Source organism: Natrix helvetica (genome assembly GCF_964273705.1).
Source record: "Natrix helvetica genome assembly, chromosome: 1".
In the NCBI taxonomy this organism is placed as follows: Eukaryota; Metazoa; Chordata; class Lepidosauria; order Squamata; family Natricidae; genus Natrix; species Natrix helvetica.
In genome coordinates this window covers 194,640,519-194,663,768 of record NC_138548.1, presented here as the reverse complement: position 1 = coordinate 194,663,768, position 23,250 = coordinate 194,640,519, and the positions used below count along the sequence as shown (strand labels likewise).

Below are 23,250 nucleotides of genomic sequence, written 5' to 3'. Positions count from 1 at the left end.
CCCGCGCCAGTCCGGGTTCCGGACCGGTCACAGCACGGAGACGGCATTGGTCGCGTTGGTGGATGATCTCTGGAGGGCTAAGGATGGGGGTTGTTCCTCCATCCTAGTCCTATTAGATCTCTCAGCGGCTTTCGATACCATCGACCATGGTATCCTGTTGCATCGGCTGGAGGGATTGGGAGTGAGGGGCACCGTTTTGCGGTGGTTCTCCTCCTACCTCTCCAGACGGACGCAATGTGTGTTGGCAGGGGAGCAGAGGTTGACCCTGAGGCCACTCACTTGTGGGGTGCCACAGGGTTCGGTCCTCTCACCTCTCCTGTTCAACACATACATGAAGCCGCTGGGTGAGATCATTCGAGGTTTCGGGGTTGAGTATCATCTATATGCTGATGATACTCAGTTATACATCTCCACCCCGAACCACCCCAACGAAGCCGTCGAGGTGATGTCCTGGTGCCTGGAAGCCGTACGGGTCTGGATGGGCGACAACAGACTCAAGCTCAACCCTTCCAAGACGGAGTGGCTGTGGTTACCGGCACCCCGGTTCAGCCAGTGGGTTCCATCTATGGCCATTGGGGGTGAGCAACTCACCCCCGTGGATCGGGCGCACAATTTGGGCGTCCTCCTAGACACGCGGCTGTCGCTGGACGACCACGTGACGGCCGTGGCTAGGGGGGCCTTCCACCAGGTTCGCCTGGTGCGCCAATTGCGCCCCCTACTGGACCGGGACGCCCTTCGCACAGTCACTCACGCCCTGGTGACGTCCCGCCTGGATTACTGCAATGCTCTCTACATGGGGCTCCCCTTGAGATGCACTCGAAGGCTGCAGCTGGTCCAGAATGCGGCCACGCAGGCAATTATGGGGAGTACCAGGTACTCCCATGTAACACCTCTCCTGCGTGAGCTGCACTGGCTACCTGTGGCCTTTCGGGTGCGTTTCAAGGTGTTGATTCTCACCTTTAAAGCGCTCCATGGCTCAGGACCTAGTTATTTGCGGGATCGCATCCTACCCCATACATCCCTGCGACCAATTCGCTCTCACAGGGAGGGACTCCTCCGGGTGCCGTCCGCCAAACAATGCCAGCGGGCGACGCCCAGGAGTAGGGCCTTCTCTGTGACGGGCCCGACCCTCTGGAACGACCTCCCCCCTGACATTAGAATCATTACTGACTTCCGCTCCTTCCGTAAGGAACTCAAGACCCACCTGTTCCAATTAGCTGGCCTGACCCAATCGCAATCATGATCTAATCCCTTGATCTTCCTGACTGGTTATTTTAAATTGGGGTATTTTAATTTGGTTTTAATCATTAATTAATCTAGGCATTATTGTACAGACTTATGTTTAATTTGTTTTTATGGGGTTTTGTAATTTGCTGTGTATAATGTTTTTTATATTGTTTTTATTCTGTCTGTACACCGCCCCGAGTCCCCTAGGGGAGAGGGAGCGCTTTACAAATCCAATTAAAGTAAAGTAAAGTAAAGTAAAGTAATAGCAGCATTCCAGTATTTGAGGGGCTGCCACAAAGAAGAGGGGGTCGAATTATTCTCCAAAGCACCAGAGGGCAGGATAAGAAACAATGATTGGAAAGTAATCAAAGAGAGAAGCAACCTGGAATTAAGGAGAAACTTTCCAACAATGAAGACAGTTAACCAGTGGAACAGCTTGCCTCCAGAAATCATGGGCACTCCATCACTGGATGTTTTAAGAAGCATCTAAACCAGGTGTCACTGTCCACAGGTCAGATGCATCACACGCTGGCCACCCCCGGTTTAATGAAGGGGGAAAAAGTCATGATACGTCACGTGATGATGCCATGAATTTGACACCCCTGGTATAGACAATCACTTATCTGACCAGAATACAACTATTTTTTGGTACTAATTATTATAGGCAATACTCTTCAACTCTCCCTCCAGCACATGAAAAGATGGGCAACTTAGTTGACATATAAAGTGTAATGCAGTGAGAAGGGGGATTTCCTTCCAGATTTAATAACATCCACAAAATGTTAACTATTATTTACAGAATTAAGCTTGATCATGGAACTAACTGAAGAATTATAACATTTTGAATATTCTCAAATTTGTTTAATCTACCTAAGCTAATTTAATTAGCTATCTAGCACTGAAAATAAATATACACATAAGACAGTTGGAGTTTTATGTCAGATCTTATTTTACAAAGCCTCAATCGTCCTCTATCTGCAATATCAGAAACATAATATATTAATCTACATCTTAACCTGATTTAACAATTCAGGAATTTATTGACTCAAATGTCCTTAAAAACCTCATATAACATGACTGAAACCTAAAGCACAATCAGCGACGTTTCAAACTTCTTGTTTGAATTTCGTCTGTGTTCTTGCATTATCGCCCTCTGTTTCTTCATTGCACTGCAGCTCCTGAGGGCTATGCATGAGACGGAATATGACAGTTATATCATGCAAAATAGGGTTTGTTTCCTGAAGACCCACAATCCATTTGGCCAAGGTAGCCTTGTTTTCTGCCCCAACCATACACATGGCAAACACAGGGCCCTCCTTAACTGTAGAGAAAGCACAAAATACAGTGTCAGCATTCTAAGGCAGTTCAAAATGGATTACAAAGAATTACAGGTGTAAAATATTCAACTTAAGCATCAGAGGGACAAATGCAAATACCTCAAGGCCAATTCATCATCTACTGTCAATTCCCAGAATACAGCTTACGTTATTTGCATGCAGTTCTTGACTTACAACAAGTGGTGAGATTCAAAAATTTTTACTACCGGTTCTGTGGACATGGTTTGGTGGACGTAGTGTGGCTTGGTGGCCGTGGCAGGGGAAGGATACTGTAAAATCTCCATTCTCACCCCCTCCAGGAGAAGGTTACTGCAAAATCCCCATTTCCTCTCAATCAGCTGCGACTCGGGAGGCAGAGAATAGATGGGAGCAGGGCCAGTCAGAGGTGGTACACTTCTGACCGGCCTTTACCGGGTCTCCCTAATTACTCAAAATGTCCACTACAGGTTCTCCAGAACGGGTCAGAACCTGCTGAATACCACCTCTGCTTACAATCATTTGTTTAATGACTGTTTGAAGTTACAATGGCACTTTAAACAAGTGGTCATTACACTTATGACCATCATAGCATCCTTATAGTGAAATAATAAAAATTTAAGAACTTGGAAACTGGCATGTATTTACGACAGTTGCAGTATCCTGGGGTCAAATGATTGGCATTTGTGACCTTCCCAGCCGCCACCTCACAAGCAAAATCAATGAGGGAAGGTAGATTTGCTGAATGACTACATGATTCACTTAACAAAATTGTCATAAAATTGGATGCAACTTACTAACAATTGCCTTGCTTAGCAATGGAAATTCTGATATCAATTTGGGTCATAAATCGAGGATTACCTGTATATGCATGGGATTTTACACAGATCCCACATCCTGGGGGTTTACATTTTCATAAGAGAAATCAAAGACAAGCAGGCAGGGGTCTTTCTACCAAATGGTCATGTAAGACAAGAGAAGCTGTTTGTTTAAACTCCATTCACTTGATTCTCCTTTCCTAGTTTTTACTTTGGGAAGAATTTCATCCTACTTGCTAGAGATGACCGAGACTGGTTTTTTTGCATACAAAACACAACACCCAAATATATGATGGCTACCTTTATCTGTGTAAAACTCATGATCATCCAGAACATCCCGTTCCAAATCAAAATCCAGATGCATGGGGTAGTAGAAATTCCTTTCTGGGTCAATCACTTCCACCATCTGTAAACAGAAGGAAGTGCTGATTATTTTTTAAAATAGCAAATTATCTGACTAGAACCCTACTATCTTTGGTTAGAAAAAGTAAACAGAAACATGCAGTCACTTATTTCCTGTTCCTGTGTTCATCTCCATTAAAGCTACATGCTTCAGAGGATATGGCAGAGCAATGTATTTTATTCTAATAATCTCAATTTTCAGCAAGATTTTAGAGATACTCAAAAGGATAGTACATTATTGGTCTCTGCTATTTCTGACTGACCCTAGTGCTCAGGATGTTCTTCCAGAGCCTGCTTATCCCTTCAGATGTCCTCTGAAGTATAAAAATGCCATTTCCCCCATATAAACAATTAATAGCTCCCTGTGGTTCTTTTTCTCTGTCATCAGGAAGCTTTTCCTTACTAAGCTAAATCCACGAAATGAGCCTCTGTTCTTCATTTTTCCTATAGCTGGATGTCCTCTTTATTCTCCAGTTAGGATGTGGAATCCCCAGTTTCATTTCTTTTGGCTTCTACATACTTGCATCTGAACATGTCCAACGGAGATTTTGTTTAATGTGCTTGGGGTTGAATTATTTAAACAAAAACAAATTGTCATCATTTTGTTGCCCTCCTCTGGCACTCACTTCCAAATAACTGATCAGAAGTGAATGGAAGTGCTTTGTTGGAGCTTCAGCTAGTGCAAGACCCAGCTTGCTCTTGAACAAAATGTAGTCTTTGTCTTACAAAATAACCAATAATTATTTACTCTTCTCCCTCAACTAAGACCTTAACAGTAAAAATAGCACCAAGTCATTCAGATACATTCAGATTCCTTTGTAGGTATCCTGTTTACGGAGATGGAAATACACTGTTTCCATCTCTAAAATGTCTAGGCTGCACAAACTCTATCAGGTAGAGATAAATTTTCACACCCTGAATTGTTTCCCACTCTCTCCACATGACTCTCCACGCATGCCCATTCAGAGTACAATCATAGTTCATCCTTTTTTATAAGTTTATTTTGCAATGACACATGCTCACATAACTCCATCTGGTGCGCTAGCAGAGAAATTACATGCATCCTTCCATGCCTAACTCAATGTTACAAGCAGCCTTTAGAGAAGATACCAAATATTAATTTACATGTTCTTCTGAAAGCTTTGCTCTGAGCACATAGTAATAAACACACTTGGTCTTGAGCCATAAGCGAAAGGGGCCTTCAAGGAAAATTGGTTTTTCAGTGTTATGAGAAGCAAGCAGTGACTGCTGATCAGGGCTTTGGGTTCCTGAAAGGCAGAAAAGAGAAACAAAAGGAGCAGGTTATAAAACAAAAGTTAATCACCACCATTATTTTAAAATATAAAAATAGTATGTCAACTCTAGCTCTTTAGTAAATTAAAAAAAGAGATGTGATGTATTTTGTTTTCATCCAAAACAAGAATTCTCAGCATTATCAGCTATGTCGAAGGAAGAGTTTAGAAACCAAATTCCAAGCAATCCATTGTAGATAATGTCCACAAGTATTTCAAATCTTAGATCCCACAATCCATTCATGTTCTCATTATCAACTCTGAAGCTGGCAGCCAAAGCACTATATTGTGAAGAAATTTTATAGGTCAGTATTTCACTTCATTGCCACAGCATTTCTGTCACTATGTAATTCTCCTGTGTATTTCTAGTCCTAGAAGAAATGAAATAGCTAGAAGATGCAGAGAATTAAGTGCTAGGTAGCTATGCCATGAGAAAAATAAGTGGAGCGCAGAAAAAAAAATCATGCAAAGGAAATTTCTTGTTCCTTCCTCTCTGACCAATCTATAAAATTTCCGGTTTCAGCGTTTGTATTTCTGAGCTAAAGAGTGTGAGGATTACACAATATTCCCCAACTGGTACACAAATATCCATGCTTCCCAAGTCTATTCAAGTCAAGCAATGCCTTGTTGCATTCCTATCTGTAATTTTTATTTCTGGTCCTGCTCTATGCATTATAAAAATAATAATTACCCAACAATGACTGTTGCAGGTATATATTGAGTCACACATTTTTGTGGCATTCCCTCTGTCTCCTTTGGCAAACTGAGAAGGCAAGTAAGAAGAAAGAAACCAGACTGGCCTACTTCTTATATGCACCTGACAGAAGGAAATCAGTTAATTTGCAACAAGAGGAAAACCTCTTGTACAGGAGAAAATCTGGTCCTGGAGATTTACAATCATTCAACTAAAGGGGTATTTTCTAACTATAAGTTTGCCATCAGGCTTCTATCTTATCCCTTTATTCTGCCCTTCACAATTTCATTTATGTTGAAGAAAACTGAAGCTGCAATGAAATAGCATTGCCTTTTGGTTGCCTTTGAGCCTTCTCTGAGCAGTTGGTAAGATTCTTTTCTTTTCCTTTCATTTTGAACATAGTTAAAGAAGCTCCCTTGTCTTACTTGCAGTTACAGTGGCACCTACAGACATTATGATGGAAATCCCAATTTTGTTGCATATTCATTTGGTCCTCAAATCAGAGATTATCCAGTCAGCACAAAGAAAAAATGACAGGAAGAATTCAGTACCTACGATATGTGGATGATTGATTTCTTTTCCAGAATCTAGCACTTCCGAGTGGGAGATCTGTAAACATTAAGATAGTTTAAATTCATTGGTGACACAAAAGTTAGTAAAGGAGCAACATAATAAATTACAGGAAGCCATTAAGTAACAGAAGATAAGGATGAGAATGAAACAGGAAGATTAGGAGATGAAATACAGGTAGTCCTCGATTTAGAACAGTTCGTTTAGTGACAATTCAAAGTTACAACAGCATTGGAAAGAGCGACTTATAACTGTTTTTCACATTTATGAATGTTGTAGCACACTATATGGTCATGTGAATAAAATTTGGATGCTTGGCAACTGATTCTTATTTATGACAGTTGCAGTGTCCCAGAGTCATGTGATCCCCCTTTGCAACCTTTTGACAAGCAAAGTCAATGAGAAACCAGATTCACTTAGCAATTGTATTACTAAAAAAACCTGCAGTGATTCGCTTAACAAATGTGGCAAGAAAATTCGTAAAATGGGGCAAAACTCACTTAACCAATTTCACTTAAGAACATACATTTTGGGCTCAATTGTGGTCATAAGTTGAGGACTACCTATATTAGTAGAGTAGATGGGTAATGAAAGGAAGTATTTTTTTTTACATGCTTCCAGAATATTTTCAGATTTAGCTTTCATTTCCTTGAGAACTCCAAACTTTGGTTGTTGTTTTTCCTTTTAAAAAGTTAAGATTTTCATAATTAAGCTTTCTCTTATTTCAGGAATATATCTATATATTCCACACAAAGCCAGTGGCCTACATACTGTAAAATTTTTAGTTTTTCTATTAAGGAATTTGAATGTTTGACACATGATAAAGGAAAGGTACTACATTCAAAAGAAACATCAGTACTTTAAATTAGTGGAGAAACTAAACATTTGAATGAGCACAGTAGATTATCTCCTCTACCAGGATTGCAAATTGCTCAATTTACCTGATAAACTGTAACCTTGGCATCCAAGTCAGCTGCAATCCTCTGCAAGCTCAACTTTGCAAGTTCAATAGGATCTTCTGGCAGAGGAGTTGGGACTGGATAAGGATTGATATGCTTAAATTTAGGGAACCAGTACATGATCCTCTGATATTTTCTTATAGGGTAGCTTTTATTACCAAAGATCTCGAGCAGCAAAAACCTGGTTTCCTGGTTTGGCATGACACCTTTAGGACAAGAAAAAGGACAAACTTATCAGGAATGGGAAGAAACTGTTTTTATTTACACATTACACCGGTCTACAAGGAGAAAGCCTCAGAGATGAAAGTAGAGGGAGGGTGTGGTCTGAATCCCAGCAACAGGACGTGTTCGCCGGAGGGCTCTCTAAAGAACCGTCAGAGTCCTGCTGTATCAGGGGAGGGGTGACCTGTAACCCCACAATAACTGTCCTGGAGAGACAGTGAAGAGGGGGGGCGCAAGTGGGTGTGATTGGGGAACCCGCAACTCCCCTAAAACGCCTGCTCTTGCCCCTGGACCCAAAGCAGAAAGTGAAAAATATGACAGAAAAGCAGAAAAGAGAGCAGATGGGGAAAATGGACATACAGGTGGTGAAAAAAGTGAAATATTTGGGTATTCAATTGACATCAAGGTATATAACTCTAAAGGAGGATAACTATTATAAGGTGAGAAAACAAATAGAAATAGATTTGAAAAGATGGAAAAACCCACGATTATCATTGATGGGAAGAATAGCAATAGTAAAGATGAATATATTACCAAGATTGCTACACCTATTCCAAACAATACCAATAAAACTAGAGAAAAATTCTTTGAAAGTATGAATAAAATAGTGGGGAAATATATATGGCGGGGGGGGGGGAGCAAGAATTAACATAAAAATGTTGCAAGATGCAAGGATTCGAGGTGGATTTGGATTACCAAACTGGGAATTGTACTATCAAGCAGCGGGACTAGCTTGGATGAAAGAATGGATTTTATTGAGAAATACAAGATTATTGACACTGGAGGGTCATGATTTGCAATTGGGTTGGCATGCTTTTTTGTGGTATGATAAAAGTAGGGCACATAGCTATTTTCAAAGACATTATGTAAGGAATGGATTATTAACAATTTGGGAAAGAGTGAAAGGGAAACATTATTTAGAAATACCAATGTGGCTTTCAACAATGAAAGCATTGACACAGCCAAATATTAGTAGTATGAAAAATATCATTAGATACAAAGATATCTTAACAGAAAGGGGGAAACTAAAACAAAAACAAGAATTAGAAAAACAAGGGATTGATATACTTGTAGGTTGGTTTTCACAACTGCAAATACAATCAAGATATGAAAAAGATAAAAGGGAGTATGATTTTAACCTAGGAAGTTTGGAGTTGGATAAGATACTTATGGGAACCGAAGAAAGAATAATCAAGGAACTATATAGCTACCTATTAAGAACTATGTTAGAAAAAGTGGTTAAAGATACAATGTTAACTTGGACAAAGAATTTTGGCCATACGATTGAACTGGAAAAGTGGCAACAACTATGGGAAAGGAATTATAAATTAACCATGTCAACAGCTTACAAAGAAAACTTATACAAAATGTTTTACAGATGGCACATGTCACCGGGAAAATAGCAAAGATGTTTAAAGAAAAGTCAGGGAAATGTTGGAAATGTCAACAAGCAATAGGTTCATACTACCACATGTGGTGAACATGTGCAGAAGCAAGGAAATATTGGACTAAAATAAGAGCATGATTAAAGAAAACGTTACAACAAGAAACAGAATTCAGACCGGAGGTATTTTTACTAGGTATTATCCCAGAGAAATTTAAGAAAGAGGATACTTATTTGATTATACATGTAACTACAGCAGCAAGAATTGTATTTGCCCAAAATTGGAAATCAAATAAGCTACCAACAGACAAAAAGACAATAAAAAAGATATTAGATTGTGCAGAGATGAATAGGTTGACAATGAAAATAAAAGATAAAGAGGAATCACAGTACTTCAAGATGTGGGGAAGATTTTATGATTGGCTAGAGAAAGCAAGTTAGAAAAGAAAGTAGGGAGAAGATAAAGTACGCAGATGACGCACTATTAAATGGAAAAAGGGGGGGGAAGGGAAAACAGGAAAGAAAATATTAAATATATAAGTATATATTCAAAAATGAGATATAAAAGGGGGAAACATAAGTAAGATAGACTAGCGAAGGTAAGAGAATAAGAAATGATACTAAATTATATTTGGGTTGGCGGAAATACCATCCCAATAAAACGTAAACTGGGGCGTTGGTTCTTACCTGATACGGCCCTTCTCGAGGCAGGTGGAGACAGCGGTCATGCATGGGTTAACTCAGTCCGTAACCAATAGGACTGAGTCTACCAAAGTGATGTCATCGCCTCAGAGGAGAGTCCTCCCGCTTTTGTGACGAAGGAGATAATTAGACTGCTGTGCGTTAAGTAGATTGCTCTCAATCCTCCGAAACTCTAGCCTAGCTCCAGAGCTCCCTCCGTGAACTTGGCCAGGAACCAAGGGTGAGGATGACCGCTGTCTCTACCTGCCTCGAGAAGGGGTGTATCAGGTAAGAACCAACGCCCCATTCTCCAACGTTGGTGGAGACAGCGGTCATGCATGGGACGTACCAAAGCTGGGCTTGTCCCCTGGTGGGAATGAGACTGGGCTAGGAGCTTGAAGAGGGAAGAACTTGTTGAAGCACCCTCTGTCCAAATAATGCATCCGCCGATGCGTATCTGTCCATCTTATAATGGCAGATAAAGGAATTGGGGGTCGCCCAGATGGCCGCCTTGTAGATCTCTTCCATTGAGGCCTGCCTTGTCCACGCTGCTGATGTAGCCGCGCTGCGTGTGGAATGCGCAGTGATGTTGGATGGAGGCGTGAGGTGACTCACCAGGTAAGCTCTAGTTATGGTTGACCGGATCCAGCGCCCAACCATAGATGGAGAAGCCTTCAGACCCTTGTTTGTGGGATGGAAAGAAACAAAGAGTGCCTCGGTGCGCCTGAAGATGGTCGTCTTGGCAATATAGATCTTAAAAGCCCTTCTGACGTCTAACCTGTGCCATTTGCGCTCGAGACTGTGAGAGGGATTAGGGCAAAAGTTCGGTAGGGTGAGATTCAGAGACCAATGAAAGGCCAAATTGACCTTTGGGACAAAGGTGCGATCAAGTTGAAGGACCACACGGTGTGAGTGAAAAGTACACAAGTCGGAACGGATGGAAAGGGCCGCCAGTTCTGAGACCCGTTGTGCAGACGTGATAGCCGCCAGAAAGGTTATCTTCAATGTGAGGTGATACAGGGAGGTCGACCTGTGAGGCTCAAAGGGTGGTCCAGTGAGAGAGTCAAGGACTTTGGTTAGATCCCATGAGGGGAAGCGGTGAATGACAGGAGGGCAGAGATTAGATGCGCCCTTAATCAAGAGGCGTACCTGAGGGTGCAAGGAGAGAGGCTCATCCCAGGGAAGAGAGAGAACCGAAGAGAGCCAACACCTGCCTCCGTAAGGTGTTAGGCGCAAGTCCTTTATCTAGTCCCTGTTGCAGGAACTCCAAAACCTGGGGAACCAAAGCCTCCGGGGGTGAAACCTCTTTAGAGAGGCACCATGTGCTGAAAGTCTGCCACGTTGATTCGTAGATTCTATTAGTGGCTGGGCGTCGAGAAGCCTGAATAGTTTGAATTACAGTCTCAGAAAAGTTTGCCGCCCTCAAGACTTCCCGCTCAGCCTCCATGCGGTTAGGCGGAGCCAAAATAGGTCGCGATGGTGGATGGATCCCTGGTGAAGAAGGGACGGTATCAGGGGAAGACGCCGCTCTGGGCCCACTGAGAGGTTGACTAGGTCCGCGAACCATGGGTGGCACGACCAATGGGGGGCGAGTAGGATGAGTTCAGCCTCTTCCTCTATCATTTTCTGAATGACCCTCTGTATCAGGGGGAAGGGAGGGAAGGCATACAGGAGACCGTGGGGCCACCTGCACATCAAGGTGTCCGTTCCTTCCACGCCTGGTGTTGTGTAGCGAGACATGTACCTGGGCAGCTGATTGTTGGATGCCGTTGCGAAGAGATCTAGCACCGGGGTCCCATACCTGGTCGACAGCTTTTTGAAGATGCGATGGTTGAGGGTCCACTCTGCAGGATCGATTGTTGTGCGGCTCAACCAGTCTGCTCTGGTATTGTTGGAGCCTGAGATGTGTTCGGCATGGAGAGAGAGAAGGTTGGCTTCCGCCCAGATCCCTAGGTGAAAGGCAGACTCCATGAGGGAAACTGTTGTGTTGTCTGTCCGAATTAGCACATGTGTGTTGCGAATTGAAGATTGGAACTGAAGGAGAGCTAGATGGATGGCCCTCAACTCTAGCCAATTCATACTGTGGGAAAGGTCGGAGTCGGGCCAGAGACCCTGAGCTATCTGATTCTCCAGGTGAGCGCCCCAACCCGTCAAACTCGCATCAGTCGTAACTACGAGACGAGGTGGTTCCCTGAAGAGGGACCCCTGAGAGATGGCCAGGGAAATCCACCAGTCCAGAGAGTGAAGGACCTCTGGAGTCAACCTGACTTTCTCTAGGGAATAACCGCTGTTGGTGTTCTGGAAAGGCAGAAGAAACCATTGGGGCAGCGGCTGTGAAGCCGCGCCCAAGGGACGATGGAGAAGCAAGAGACCATCTTCCCCAGCAGTTGAGACAGAGGTGCCTGCTGTTTCCTTCGTACCTCGAAGGCTAATTCCCTGAGGCTGATCTGTTGTTCCCAAGACAGGAAGACCTTCCCCTGAGCGGAGTCGATGAGGGCCCCCAAGTGTACTAGGCAAGAGGTGGGAACAAGGTGGCTTTTCTCCTGATTGATGGAGAATCCCACCTCCTGAAGTACCTGCAAGGTGTCTTGAAGATCCCGCAGGGCCTGGGTGCGTGACCTGGACAACAGAAGGATGTTGTCCAGGTAGCAAAAGATCTGAATGGGTCTGGCACGTAAGTGAGCTGCTACGACTGACAGGAGCTTGGCGAAGACCCTTGGGCCTGATGATAGCCCGAAGGGAAGGGCCCGATACTGAAAGTGACGGCCCGCATAGAAAAATCGGAGGAACCGTCTATGTTGTTTGTGAATGGGTACATGGAGGTAAGCCTCCGTGAGGTCCGCTGATGTTAGGAGATCGTGTTTGCGTACACTCTCTAGAATTGATAGGAGAGAGTGCATTTTGAACCTCCTGTACCTGATGAATTGATTTAAGAATTTGAGATCGAGGATCGCTCTCCAGCCCCCCCCCCCCCCCTGAAGACTTCGGCACGATAAAGAGACGAGAGTAGAACCCCCGTCCCACCTGGCCTGGAGGCACAGGTTGAATGGCCCGAAGGAGGAGCAGATGATGGATGGCCTGCTCCACTAGGAGCCTCTCTTGAGGGTCCCTGGATATGGGGCACAGGACAAAGTGGTTCGGAGGACTGGAGCGCAAATCCAAGCGAAGGCCAAATCTGATTGTGGACCTGACCCACGCGTCGTTGGGGATCAATCCGTGTCCAAGGAAGCATCTGCAGTGTATTCTGGGGCCACCTTTATTTTGTTAATATCCCTGCGAGCCCTAGAATCCCTGGCCGGAAGCCTTGCCTGGAGCTGCCTTAGCCATATGAGAGCAGAGCGACTAAAAAACGAAGCAGAGGTACCCGCCCTAACGGCCCAGGCTGAGACCTGGTGACTCTTGACCAGAGTTTGTTCTATTCTCTTGTTGTCGGGGCGAAGAGCCTCCTCAGGAGCTGCTGAGGCTGCGTTGGGAGAAGAAAGGCCAATTATAGGTAAGTCGATAGAAGGTACCTCTAAAGCCTTGGTGAGTTCTGGTCCCACGTTATACAGGCGCTTGTCCAAGGTATTGGGGAGGGGACCTGTACCTGGTGATGCCCATTGGTTCTGGACCACATCTATGAAAAGTCTGGGAGACGGAATCACCTCCTTTTCCACCTTAGGCTGGATGAAGAGGGGGTCAGTAGTGTCCGCCTTGTCCGCTTCCGTTCCTTGAGGTGCTTTAGGAGAAGGGATGCCAGCGATTCTCTTGGGCTTAAAGAGGAGAGAGCGAAAGACAGCAGGTTTGAACAAACCGACAAATGCAGGTGGGTCAGGGGGAAGACCCTCTTCTTCCAAGAGATCTGAATCTCTTGCCGGACGTTCCTCTTCGCCAAAAACCGAAGGGTGACTGGACGTGCCCGGGAGCTCATGCGATGAAGAAGCCGAGAGATCACCATCCTTGCGTCTGGAACTAGAGGAAGTAGCAGACCTGCATGGAGTAGAGTGGTTAGAAGACCCATGTTCAAGGGCAGCTGCTATGCCACGTTCAATGGCCTCAGATATCATACCAGGTGAGTAAGAGCGGCGGCGGCGGGGGGAATTTCCTCCTGGTAGAGGGGCTTCTCATCTGGAGTGATGCTCCTGCCACCCTCAGATTTATCCCCACTGCAGGTGAGATCGCCTGAGCCCCTGGCCTCCTCAGGCTGAATGATGGATGCAGCAGGGGAGAGGTCATCCTCCGAATCAGAGGATAAGTCAGGAGGAGGACTAGGCTGAGAAGGCCTTTGGGCCTGAAATAGATGGGATTCAGTGTGATTGGTCTTGGCCTTGGCCTTGCTGGGAGGAACCTGGGTGGAACTGTCCTTTGCCTGTGGCTTGGCTACACCCCTATGTGACTCCCTGGGGGCCTTGGGAGAGCTCCATGGGGGAGGCTTCTGGGGCCTGTTTGCGTTTGCGGGTCCCAGCAGAAGGGGTCTTGTTGGGTAGAGGCATTTGTGGCTCAGGGACAGGAGATGAGGCCATGGTCTGTACTCACGACTCCTTGAACACTCCCAAAATGGCTACCGGAGATCTTTGCGCCAAAACAAAATGGCCACTGAGGTAACAGAGCCTATGGGCCGGGCGCCACGAGGTAGCCGAAGCCACAGAATGAGGGAGGGCATCGAGGGCCCTGCAGAGAGGCTGCGGAGGCCGAGAGGAGGAGCAGCGGCGGTCCGGTGAGGCAGGAGCACTGAGGGGCGGTGGCGACATGTAGCGGCAGTGGCTGCTGGCAGCTTTTTCCCCGGATGCTGGCGGCCTTCAGTGGCTGCTGGTGGCCTTTGGTGGCGCTTGGAAGTGGCTGCAGCACGAGGGAGAGGCCCGGAGGCCAGCAGAGGCAGCAGCGCAGAATGGAGCCTCCAACGGCCGTTGGTGAGAAGCGCTGCTTGCAGGAGAGCCTCTGAATTGCCGGTAAGCTCAAGAGGCAGAAGCCTCAAAGAAGCCCTGGTGAGTCTCTTCAAAAAGCCTGGGGCTAATTGAGAGACATAGCTCTGAGAGCTATCCCCTGATTTCTTCCAATTTGGATGTAACTTGGATGAAATTTAGAAAAATATCCAATTAAAGGTAATTAAAATATCTACTAAAGTTGAGGAGAAAGCAGTTAGCACTGCCAGTTCGGATCAAACTGAGTCAAAAAAAGCGGGAGGACACTCCTCTGAGGCGATGACATCACTTTGGTAGACTCAGTTCTATTGGTTACTGACTGAGTTAACCCATGCATGACCGCTGTCTCCACAAACGTTGGAGAATGACTTTTGAAATATACACCAACAATAATAGAAAAAGAAAAGGAGAAAGGAGGAGAGAACAAAAGGAAGATGGGGGAAAGAAGAAAGAGGTAAGGAGAGGAGGATGGAAGGGAGAGAAAGAGGAGGAGAGAGGATAGGAAGGGGAAGAGGAGAAAGGCAAGGGAAGAAAGAAGGGGAAGGAGGGGAGGAAGGAAGGAAGAGAAGGGAGGAAAGGAGAAAAGAAAGGGGAAAGCAACCCAAAATGTACATTATAACTTATTAAATGAAATAATAAATGTATAAGAATGATAAATGTACAGAAGAATAACAATTATGTGAATGTATACTTAAAATGATATGTAGGAGAATAAAAAAATAATTCTTTGAAAAAAGAAAAGAAATGAAAGTAGCTTAATTTTACCAGAATTAGGTCACTAATAAAGGAAAATTAAGCCCTAAATATTAATTGACTCCAGTTTCCAAGATACAGCTTCAGGTCAAAATTGCTTCAAAATAATTCAAAATTATGAGGGGATGTGCGATTATGCTACGTAACATTTCTGCAAAATGTGATGTAGCAATGAGAATGGTGCCACACCAATCATTATAAATTTATCTTTTTATTAATACCAATGACATAACTTTCCATTCATTTATTGGTTTTTCATGTAACATTTTCATGCTTTTTGCATAAAAAACTGACAAGCTCTAACATCAGATTAAACAAGGTTCCATCTTTATTCGGTATCTAAACTGCACTTTTCTCTTGTGAACTGCAGTAGGATAACTGGGGAGATTCCAGCAGTAATCAGCAAGAATGTATGGACTCCATTTCCCTTGGTATCTCTTCTCCATGCCTGCGATATCCTGGTGGAATCTCTCCTCATACTCATCACTCACTGTCCCACAGTTCAAAGGGAAATAGTCTAAATGCAAGTATAAGAAGTGACTTTTCAGTGACATGTTTGCATCAAGTGCTTTATAGTACCTAAGCAAATTTTCCACGTTTTTCATAGTCATCTGCCTTGCTGTTCTCAAAGTGAAGATAAATTTATACATTTTCATGTGGTACCATTTTCATTGTTCTACCATATTTGTCGAGAAGTTACAACGCATCATAATCATTAGACACCGTCCCCCCTTGTAGGCAAATATACTCGCCTGTATATAAATCTTTATTGTGAAGTATCTTGAAACCAGCACCATTATCACCTATTTTCTAATTAATCTAATCAAAATATGTAAAATTAACACATTTTATCTGCAACTGACTTCAAACTGATTGGCCCTCAACAGCAAATTTAAATGGTAATACTCCACAACTTTATTCCCATTCTTGTTTCTTTGTATTAAGATAACAAAAATAGACAGTATTCTACTACTGCTTATGAACTATGTTGTAAAAATCTTTCCAAAGCAAAAACCAGAAAAAAACTTCTCCAAGTGACTGGAAAGTTCTCCATTAACAGTTATTTTATCAGCAGTGTTAGTCAGCATTCTACGCTAAGATTATTCATGTAATATATGGAACATTTTTTAAATTAAGAGCAAGTTTGTGGGATGGAGGATCCCATATTTTTTCATATACATATCATAAAAATTTCCCCACTTTTGGGGCCCTCTTGCTATTACTACCAGGTATGTACTTACCAAAATGCTCCATCTGTTCAAGAAGCATTAGAGCACAATCCTGCTGCCTGGGATAGTATTTGAGCATTTTTTGAAAAATATTTTGAGGAATAAAGACTTTCTTAGGGAAGACATCCAAGATTTTGTTGTACACATTAACATCCTTCTCCACTCCAAATTCTGGCATTTTCTTCAGAGCTGCATAGATGAACTCTACGTAACCCGTGCGGCGAACATCCTGCTTGCAGAAGATGTCCACGGCTTCCTGAAATGTAGCTGCAGTTTTTTCATGTTCAGATATTGTCTCGAAGATATCTTCAAATTTCACTAATGATTGGTTGGCAGATTCTTTGTCAGGTTTTTCATGCTTCTTTACAGCAAAGTTGGAAGTGCTAAGAACTGTGCTCATTTGAATACTTCTCACAGGAACCAAACTGGAGTTCTAAGACAAGCAAAGTTAATTGGAGAGATGTAAGAATTACAGACCAGAGTACAGTCAAAGGAATATTGCAGATAAACAGACTCACATTTTTATGCAGTCTCAGAAATTAAGAGAAGTTTTAAGGATTTTTTGTTTTGTACCTGGAAATAAGAGCTTCTTTGTAATTGTATAAGATTCTTTTTAAGAAAGAAGCCACTTCTTGCAGAAAGCTGCCCAGCTACTAATAATGCCCTGAGGCACTTCATGACAGTCCATCTGTTTTCCAGAACAAAAATTGGGATCTATCAACTTTCCATTACATGGCTCCAGAAAATCAAAGACCTAAAAATAGAAGAAGATGAAATTATGGTTACATTCAATGTCACAGCACTCTTTATGCCCATAAAACCAGAACTGACAAAAGAATCCATGGCAGCAGTACTACACAGCATACTCAAACTAGCCAAGTACACTAAGATGGAGATAACCAGAATCATGGAACTCATCAACCTCTGCCTCACTAGCAACTTTCAATTTGATGGACAAATATACCAACATCAGAGGAACATCCAAAGGATCACCACTCTCAGGACTCATAGCAGAGACTGTAATGCAGCATCTAGAAACAATAGCACTCCAACATATCACAACATAAAGTATGGATCCAGTAAGTAGATGACAGCTTTGTCATAATAAAAAGGAACAACAGCAAAAGACACATGAAACAATCAGCAATATTTTCAAAGGAATAAATGTATATGAGAAGAACCAAGCAACAACATACTCAACTTCCTAGATATCCTCATCAATAGAAGAAATGTCTGCAACTTAGGTATGCAAGTCTATTGAAAAACAACCTACACCAATTAGCTAACTAACAAGTAGAACCAGCGAAATGCTGTGGATATAATATACTTAGATTTCAGCAAGGCATTTGACAAAGTAGACCACAGTGTACTTCTTGGTAAACTAGAAAAATGTGAAATAGACAACATCATCACCAGATGGATTAGTAGATGGATTAGTAGCTGGCTGACAAACCGTATCAACGAGTAGTCTTTTAGATTTTAGAAAGAGCCGACATGGTCATACTCCACTCAGTATCAAGGGTGCAGCTGTAGAGATGGTTAGCAGTACTAAGTACCTTGGGGTGCAGATAACTAACAACCTCTCCACATGTCATCCTTAGTGAACTGTGCAAATCAGCATCTGCATATCCTGCGTCAAATGAGAAAAGCATATCTTTCTCACTTTTTACAGAGGCACGATTGAGAGCGTTTTAACAAACTGCATCACTGTTTGGTTTGGTGGCAGCTGTACCTCAGATAGAAAGTCCATTCAAAGAGTGGTAAGGATAGCCGGGAGTATTATAGGAAGATCGCTTCCTGTCATTCAGGATACTGCTTATAAGTGCTATGTGTTTAGAGGTCAAAGCATTGTTAGAGACCCCACACACCCACTTCACGGTCTGTTTCTGTTGCTCCCTTCTGGGAGGAGGTTTTGAAGTATTTCTAGCAGGACTTCCAGATTCTGTAACAGCTTTGTTCTCTATGCCACCCATCTGGTAAACTTGCAAGATTTGTTTCTCTTGCCATGTACATGTACACATCTGAGCTAGACTGTGTTGTTTCTCCAGCAGCCCAAAAAGTTAATACAATCCTGAATTGTATAAACAGAGGGAAAGAATCAAGCTCACTTGAAGTATTAGTGCCACTTTACAAAACCCTAGTAAGACCACACCTGCAATACTGCAACCAATTTGGGTCAACATACTACAAAAAAGATGTTGAGACTTTGAAAAAAGTTCAGAGAAGGAGAGACCAGAAGTACCTCAGCGAGACAGACAGAAAACTGTGAGCTCTGAAGAGCCTCATGTAAATTCTGCCTAACAAACTGATGCCGGGGATCCTTTTTGGATCAGAACTTTCCTGAAGGGAAAGTGAAGGAGCTGCATCTCATTAGACCCAGAGGAATGCAACGGGTTCCTAGCAGTCAGAGATTAGCTCTCTGAATCAGCATTGGGGAGGCAGCATGGCTGGTATCAAGATGGAGCTTCTGGACTAAGCATCTGAGCAGGAGCGGTATATGAAAGGAATGTGAAAACCTGGTAAGAAGATTTAAATAACCAACTGAAACAAATCAGAATTTGGAAAAGTCAAAGAATCTTGTGAGTAGAAATAATATTGATGGATAGATTGGGATTATTTTGGCAGAAAGAAAAGAAAGAAGGGGGAAAAATTGCGGTTTAAATCGTTAAATCCAAAGAGAACTGCTTGTTTTAAACAACTTGGAGACAGAAATGAGAAAATAGACAATTGACTAACCCACTGAAATACAAACTTTGATGTGTACTATTACCAGAATAGTATGTACTAATATGTGTACTATTACCAGAACTATATAAGCTCGTTAACTGTAGTAAATATGATGAATATTATTTTATTTGTACTAAAATGTAAGACACTGAGGTTGTCTTACATCACAGTGTTCACACATTGATATGTTTGTAAGAAATAAAAAAATAAAAAAAACTTGTGGAGGGGAAACATCTTAAGTAAACCAAAAAATTCAGTAGGCCAGGAAGGAAAAATAGGAGTCATCTACAACATATATTGTAAGCATTGTAACGGTCACTGTGTAGGACAGACAGAAGACTTGCAGAGCTTGTCCATAAACGCCAACTACCAGCCAGAAGACACTGCAAAAACTCCTAAATCTCATAATTTACAATTTACATGGACAAGTTCAACCATAGTTTCATTTAAATGGACAATAAAAAAGCTAAGAAGGAAATGAAAAGACTAGAACACATCCTTTCCAACATCCAAATCAACAGGTATTAACCCTGGACCAATCAAACAGAAAACAATGCCCTAATCAAAGAATGATCAAAGAGATAAGTATGACCTCACCAAAACTGGAATGTCAAGCTATTTTATATAGATAGGGAGTAAAGCCCACACTTATGCTGATGTACCTATTTAGGCAATGAAACATCTGTGCACAAACAAGCAAGTTTGGAGAGCCAGGGATTTCACAGTTTAGGGAAACTAGCTGTATTGAGAGGCTGCAAGGCAAGCACAACAGCAGCTTTGGAGATGCAGAACTTACTAAAGATGAAGATTCCTTAGTAAAGGAAGGTATTAGGTTGCTATTACCTTTCCATCATTCTTGTACATACACAATGCATGTCCCTTCCACAGTTAAGAGATAAAGTACCGTACATTCTGTAGCTTCCCCTCAAACATTCTAAATTGCTTTGTCCCAAAACTTTATTGTCTAAACGTTATAAATAAATGTGTGAAATAAAAGGTAACTGTGGTGTTGTGATAGCTTTTTCCTTCAACACAAAAAGTTTTCAGAGACAAATCCTGAGGTCAAACAAAACATATAAAACAATGAAAAGTAAGCAGTCAGAAGCTGACAGGAAGATTAATATGAAATAGTAATTGTAGATTATCCTATTTCCCCATGTTAAGATCTTCATCCCCAACCTTAATGATGGAGAAGTGATGTTTAGAGAATGTAATTTACTGCAATATTTTGATTTGAAAAATATCAAAATTATACAAGTCATGTGACACTATGGAAACCGGAATAACATAGTTTGAAGGGACATTGGAGGTTTTCTAGTCCAACCCCCTATTCGAGCAGGAAACCCTAAACCATTCCAGACAAGTGGCTGTCCATCTCTTCTTAAAAGCCCCCAGTGAGCATCCACAACTTCTGAAGGCAAGCCGTTCTACTGTTAATTGTTCTCACTGTCAGGAAATCTCTTCTTTGTTCTCTCCTTGATTAGTTTCCATCCATTTTTTTTCTTGTCTTGCCTTCTGGTGCTTTGGAAAACAGGCTGAATCTCTTTTTTGTGTGTCAATCCCTCAAATATTAGAATACTGCTATCATGTCATCCCTAATGTTTCTTTTCACTAGACTAGACATATACAAGTCCTCAAGCATTCTTCATATATTTTAGCCTTCAGCCCCCTAATCATCTTAGTTGCTCTTTTCTGGACTCTTTCCAGAGTCTCAACATCTTTTTATATTGTGGTGACCAAAACTGGATGCAGTATTCCAAGTGTGGTCTTACTAAGGCTTTATAAAGTAATGCTAATAGTTCACGTGATCTTGATTCTGTCCCTCTATTATTGCAGCCTAGGATTGCATTGGCTTTTTTAGCTGCCGCCACACAGTTAGCTCATAATTAAGTGATTGTTCACTAGGACTCCAAAATCCCTCTCACAGTTCGTTTTTGAGCCAGGTTTTACCTAATTTGTACCTGGACATTTGGTTTTTCTTCCCTAAGTATAAAACCTTACTTTTCTTTACATTGAAGTTCATTTTGTTAGATAGGTCCCAGTGTTCAAGTCTGTCGAGAACCATCTGGATCTTGAGCTTATATTCTGGAGTGTTAGTTATTCACTTGATCTTAGCCAAAAGGCCGAGAAGTGGTTATTCCCATAACTTAGTGTCATCTGCAAATTTCATGAGTTCCCCTTCTATTCCCTTATCTCACAGGTGTTAAATTTGCCACGTCACGTTGCTATCACATGATGTTTGCGAAGTTATCCCCATTCGCAGAGCTTGGGTGGGCATGGCCTGCGCATGACATATCTGGCTCGCAGGCTTCCAGTTTGACACCCCTGCCTTATCTAGATCGATGAAAATATTGAAGAGTACTGGGCCTAAAATGGAACCTTTGGATAGTTCATTGCTTACATCCCTCCATCTGGATGTAGTTCCACTGAGGATTATACGCTGAGTATGGTTTCTCATCCAGTTACAAATCTATCTGGTGGTGGTACTGTCTATCCCACATTTTTCTAACTAACCAAAAAGTAGGTTGTGGTCTACCTATCCTAGCAGAATGTGAATAGTATTGACACTTTATTTTTTTGTTGGAAAAGATCCTGAGAATACGATGCACAGCCAAGAAAACAAATAAATTGATCATTGAACAAATCGGCCCAGAGTTTTCTCACTTGAGAAACAAATGATCAAGCTCAAATTATCCTACTTTTGTGAAGACCTAGCTTGCTGAGAAAGATTGAAGAAAAGGACGACTGGAAGCAATGTGGAAAGTCTCAGTTACAGTGACATTGAGAGCAGTTAGAAAACCTGAAACACCAGGTTACGGACAGATCATCAATAAGAAAATGTATCTATGTGCCACTAGGTATCAAAAACTACTTGATGGTCCGCAATCAAGATTTGAAATATGTACTATATTTCGATTCCCAAGTCAGTAGTACATTCCAACTCTCATCTAGTTTTTAGATTACATAAGTATAGCAATACCTGACTGCCCATAATTCCACCTAACTTCCTCACAGCTTTTAAATATTTATGCCCCATCCCGCTTACTTGTGGCTCACGCTCAACACTCTGAACTCAGCCTGCATCTCCTTTAAAAAGCTAGGGAATATTAAATATATAATACAACCTAGAGCCAATAAGAGATAAACACGTATACATATTGGTCATAGAGATATATGATATATTAAATGTTAACCGCATTGTCAAACCTAATTCACATTTAAATGGAATAACGCACATGGACAGTCACGATTCCTATCAGACTTTCTCCCAGCGCTGGCACATTATTCCTCTGTCCTACTCCCGTAGGTCCTTCTTGTTCAATAGCGCCCCAACCCCCATTCCGCCGAGGGGCGTCCGCACGCTCCCCTTGTGCTTCTGACCTTCCGTTGTCCGCGCCACCAACCTGGGGTTTCCTCGCGTGACGTCTTCTCCCCCAATTGCTCAGATTGTTGCCTAAAGTCCCGCCTCCTCTCATACTCTTTAGAGTTACGCGAGAGCCGCCTCGGATGGGAGGCTTCCTGTGCAGTCTTGCTCAACCTTACGAGAGTTAAGAGAGTTGGACTTCAACTCCCAGAATTCCATAGCCAGCGTTAGCGTCCGCGGGTTCCTTCGATTGGGATTGTCTTTTGCATTTCTTGAGTAAACTTCTACAGCTGGAAGCTGGAAGTATGTTGCCTCTTGGAGATTACAATTTTCACTTGGCGGGGTGTTGTTGTTGTTTTCTTTTTAAACCACTCCAGTAAAGTGGCTTTTGCGGGAAAACCCTGCGCATATCCGACAGCACTATTGTCACCAAATTCCAGGCAGTTACGCTGTCGGCCACACCACCTTCATTTGTACAGAACTAATGCTGCAAATGTGTTATCATCTCATTTTTTGTTCTTTCCTAAATTTCAGACAAAATTTTGGAGGGAGTCGGGAGAGTACATAAAATAACTTGAACATAGAAAGGCGGGATAAACCTGTCTGACCAATAAACCGGTAGTGGGTAAACCAGTACTTGAAGGGCTGTCACAAGAAGGGGGGATTGACTTATGCTCCGAAGTATCAAAGGGCAGGACAAGAAGTAATGGGTGG

At 42.6% G+C, this 23,250-nt stretch overlaps 1 protein-coding gene across 3 annotated transcripts; it reads right to left on the bottom strand.

The window, feature by feature from the left end:
* Positions 1-1,937: 1,937 nt before the first annotated feature.
* ECSIT (ECSIT signaling integrator) lies at positions 1,938-22,696 on the bottom strand. 3 transcript variants are annotated; one of them, XM_081938182.1, is made up of 8 exons: positions 22,577-22,696; positions 17,019-17,199; positions 16,458-16,878; positions 7,258-7,481; positions 6,298-6,355; positions 4,886-5,028; positions 3,659-3,764; positions 1,938-2,548 (listed from the first exon to the last, which is right to left on the bottom strand). In XM_081938182.1, the coding sequence occupies exons 2-8, from the start codon at positions 17,121-17,123 to the stop codon at positions 2,334-2,336; spliced, it is 1,272 nt and encodes a 423-aa protein (XP_081794308.1). In that variant the 5' UTR covers positions 17,124-17,199; positions 22,577-22,696; the 3' UTR covers positions 1,938-2,333. The 3 variants fall into 3 exon arrangements, with proteins under 3 accessions (XP_081794308.1, XP_081794307.1, XP_081794306.1); XM_081938181.1 differs by having other exon boundaries at positions 22,554-22,658; XM_081938180.1 differs by having other exon boundaries at positions 22,409-22,628.
* Between the last annotated feature and the right edge of the window lie 554 nt (positions 22,697-23,250).

What these genes read in the sequence shown, in the direction of transcription:
- ECSIT (XM_081938182.1), bottom strand. Translation starts at nt 17,123, where the DNA reads ATGAAGTGCCTCAGGGCATTATTAGTAGCTGGGCAGCTTTCTGCAAGA. An exon ending in TGAACAGATGGAGCATTTTG is followed by an intron (nt 7,482 to 16,457) that starts GTAAGTACATAC and finishes CTTGTCCTAAAG; the next exon opens with GTGTCATGCCAAACCAGGAA. An exon ending in CAATCATCCACATATCGTAG is followed by an intron (nt 5,029 to 6,297) that starts GTACTGAATTCT and finishes TCTGCCTTTCAG; the next exon opens with GAACCCAAAGCCCTGATCAG.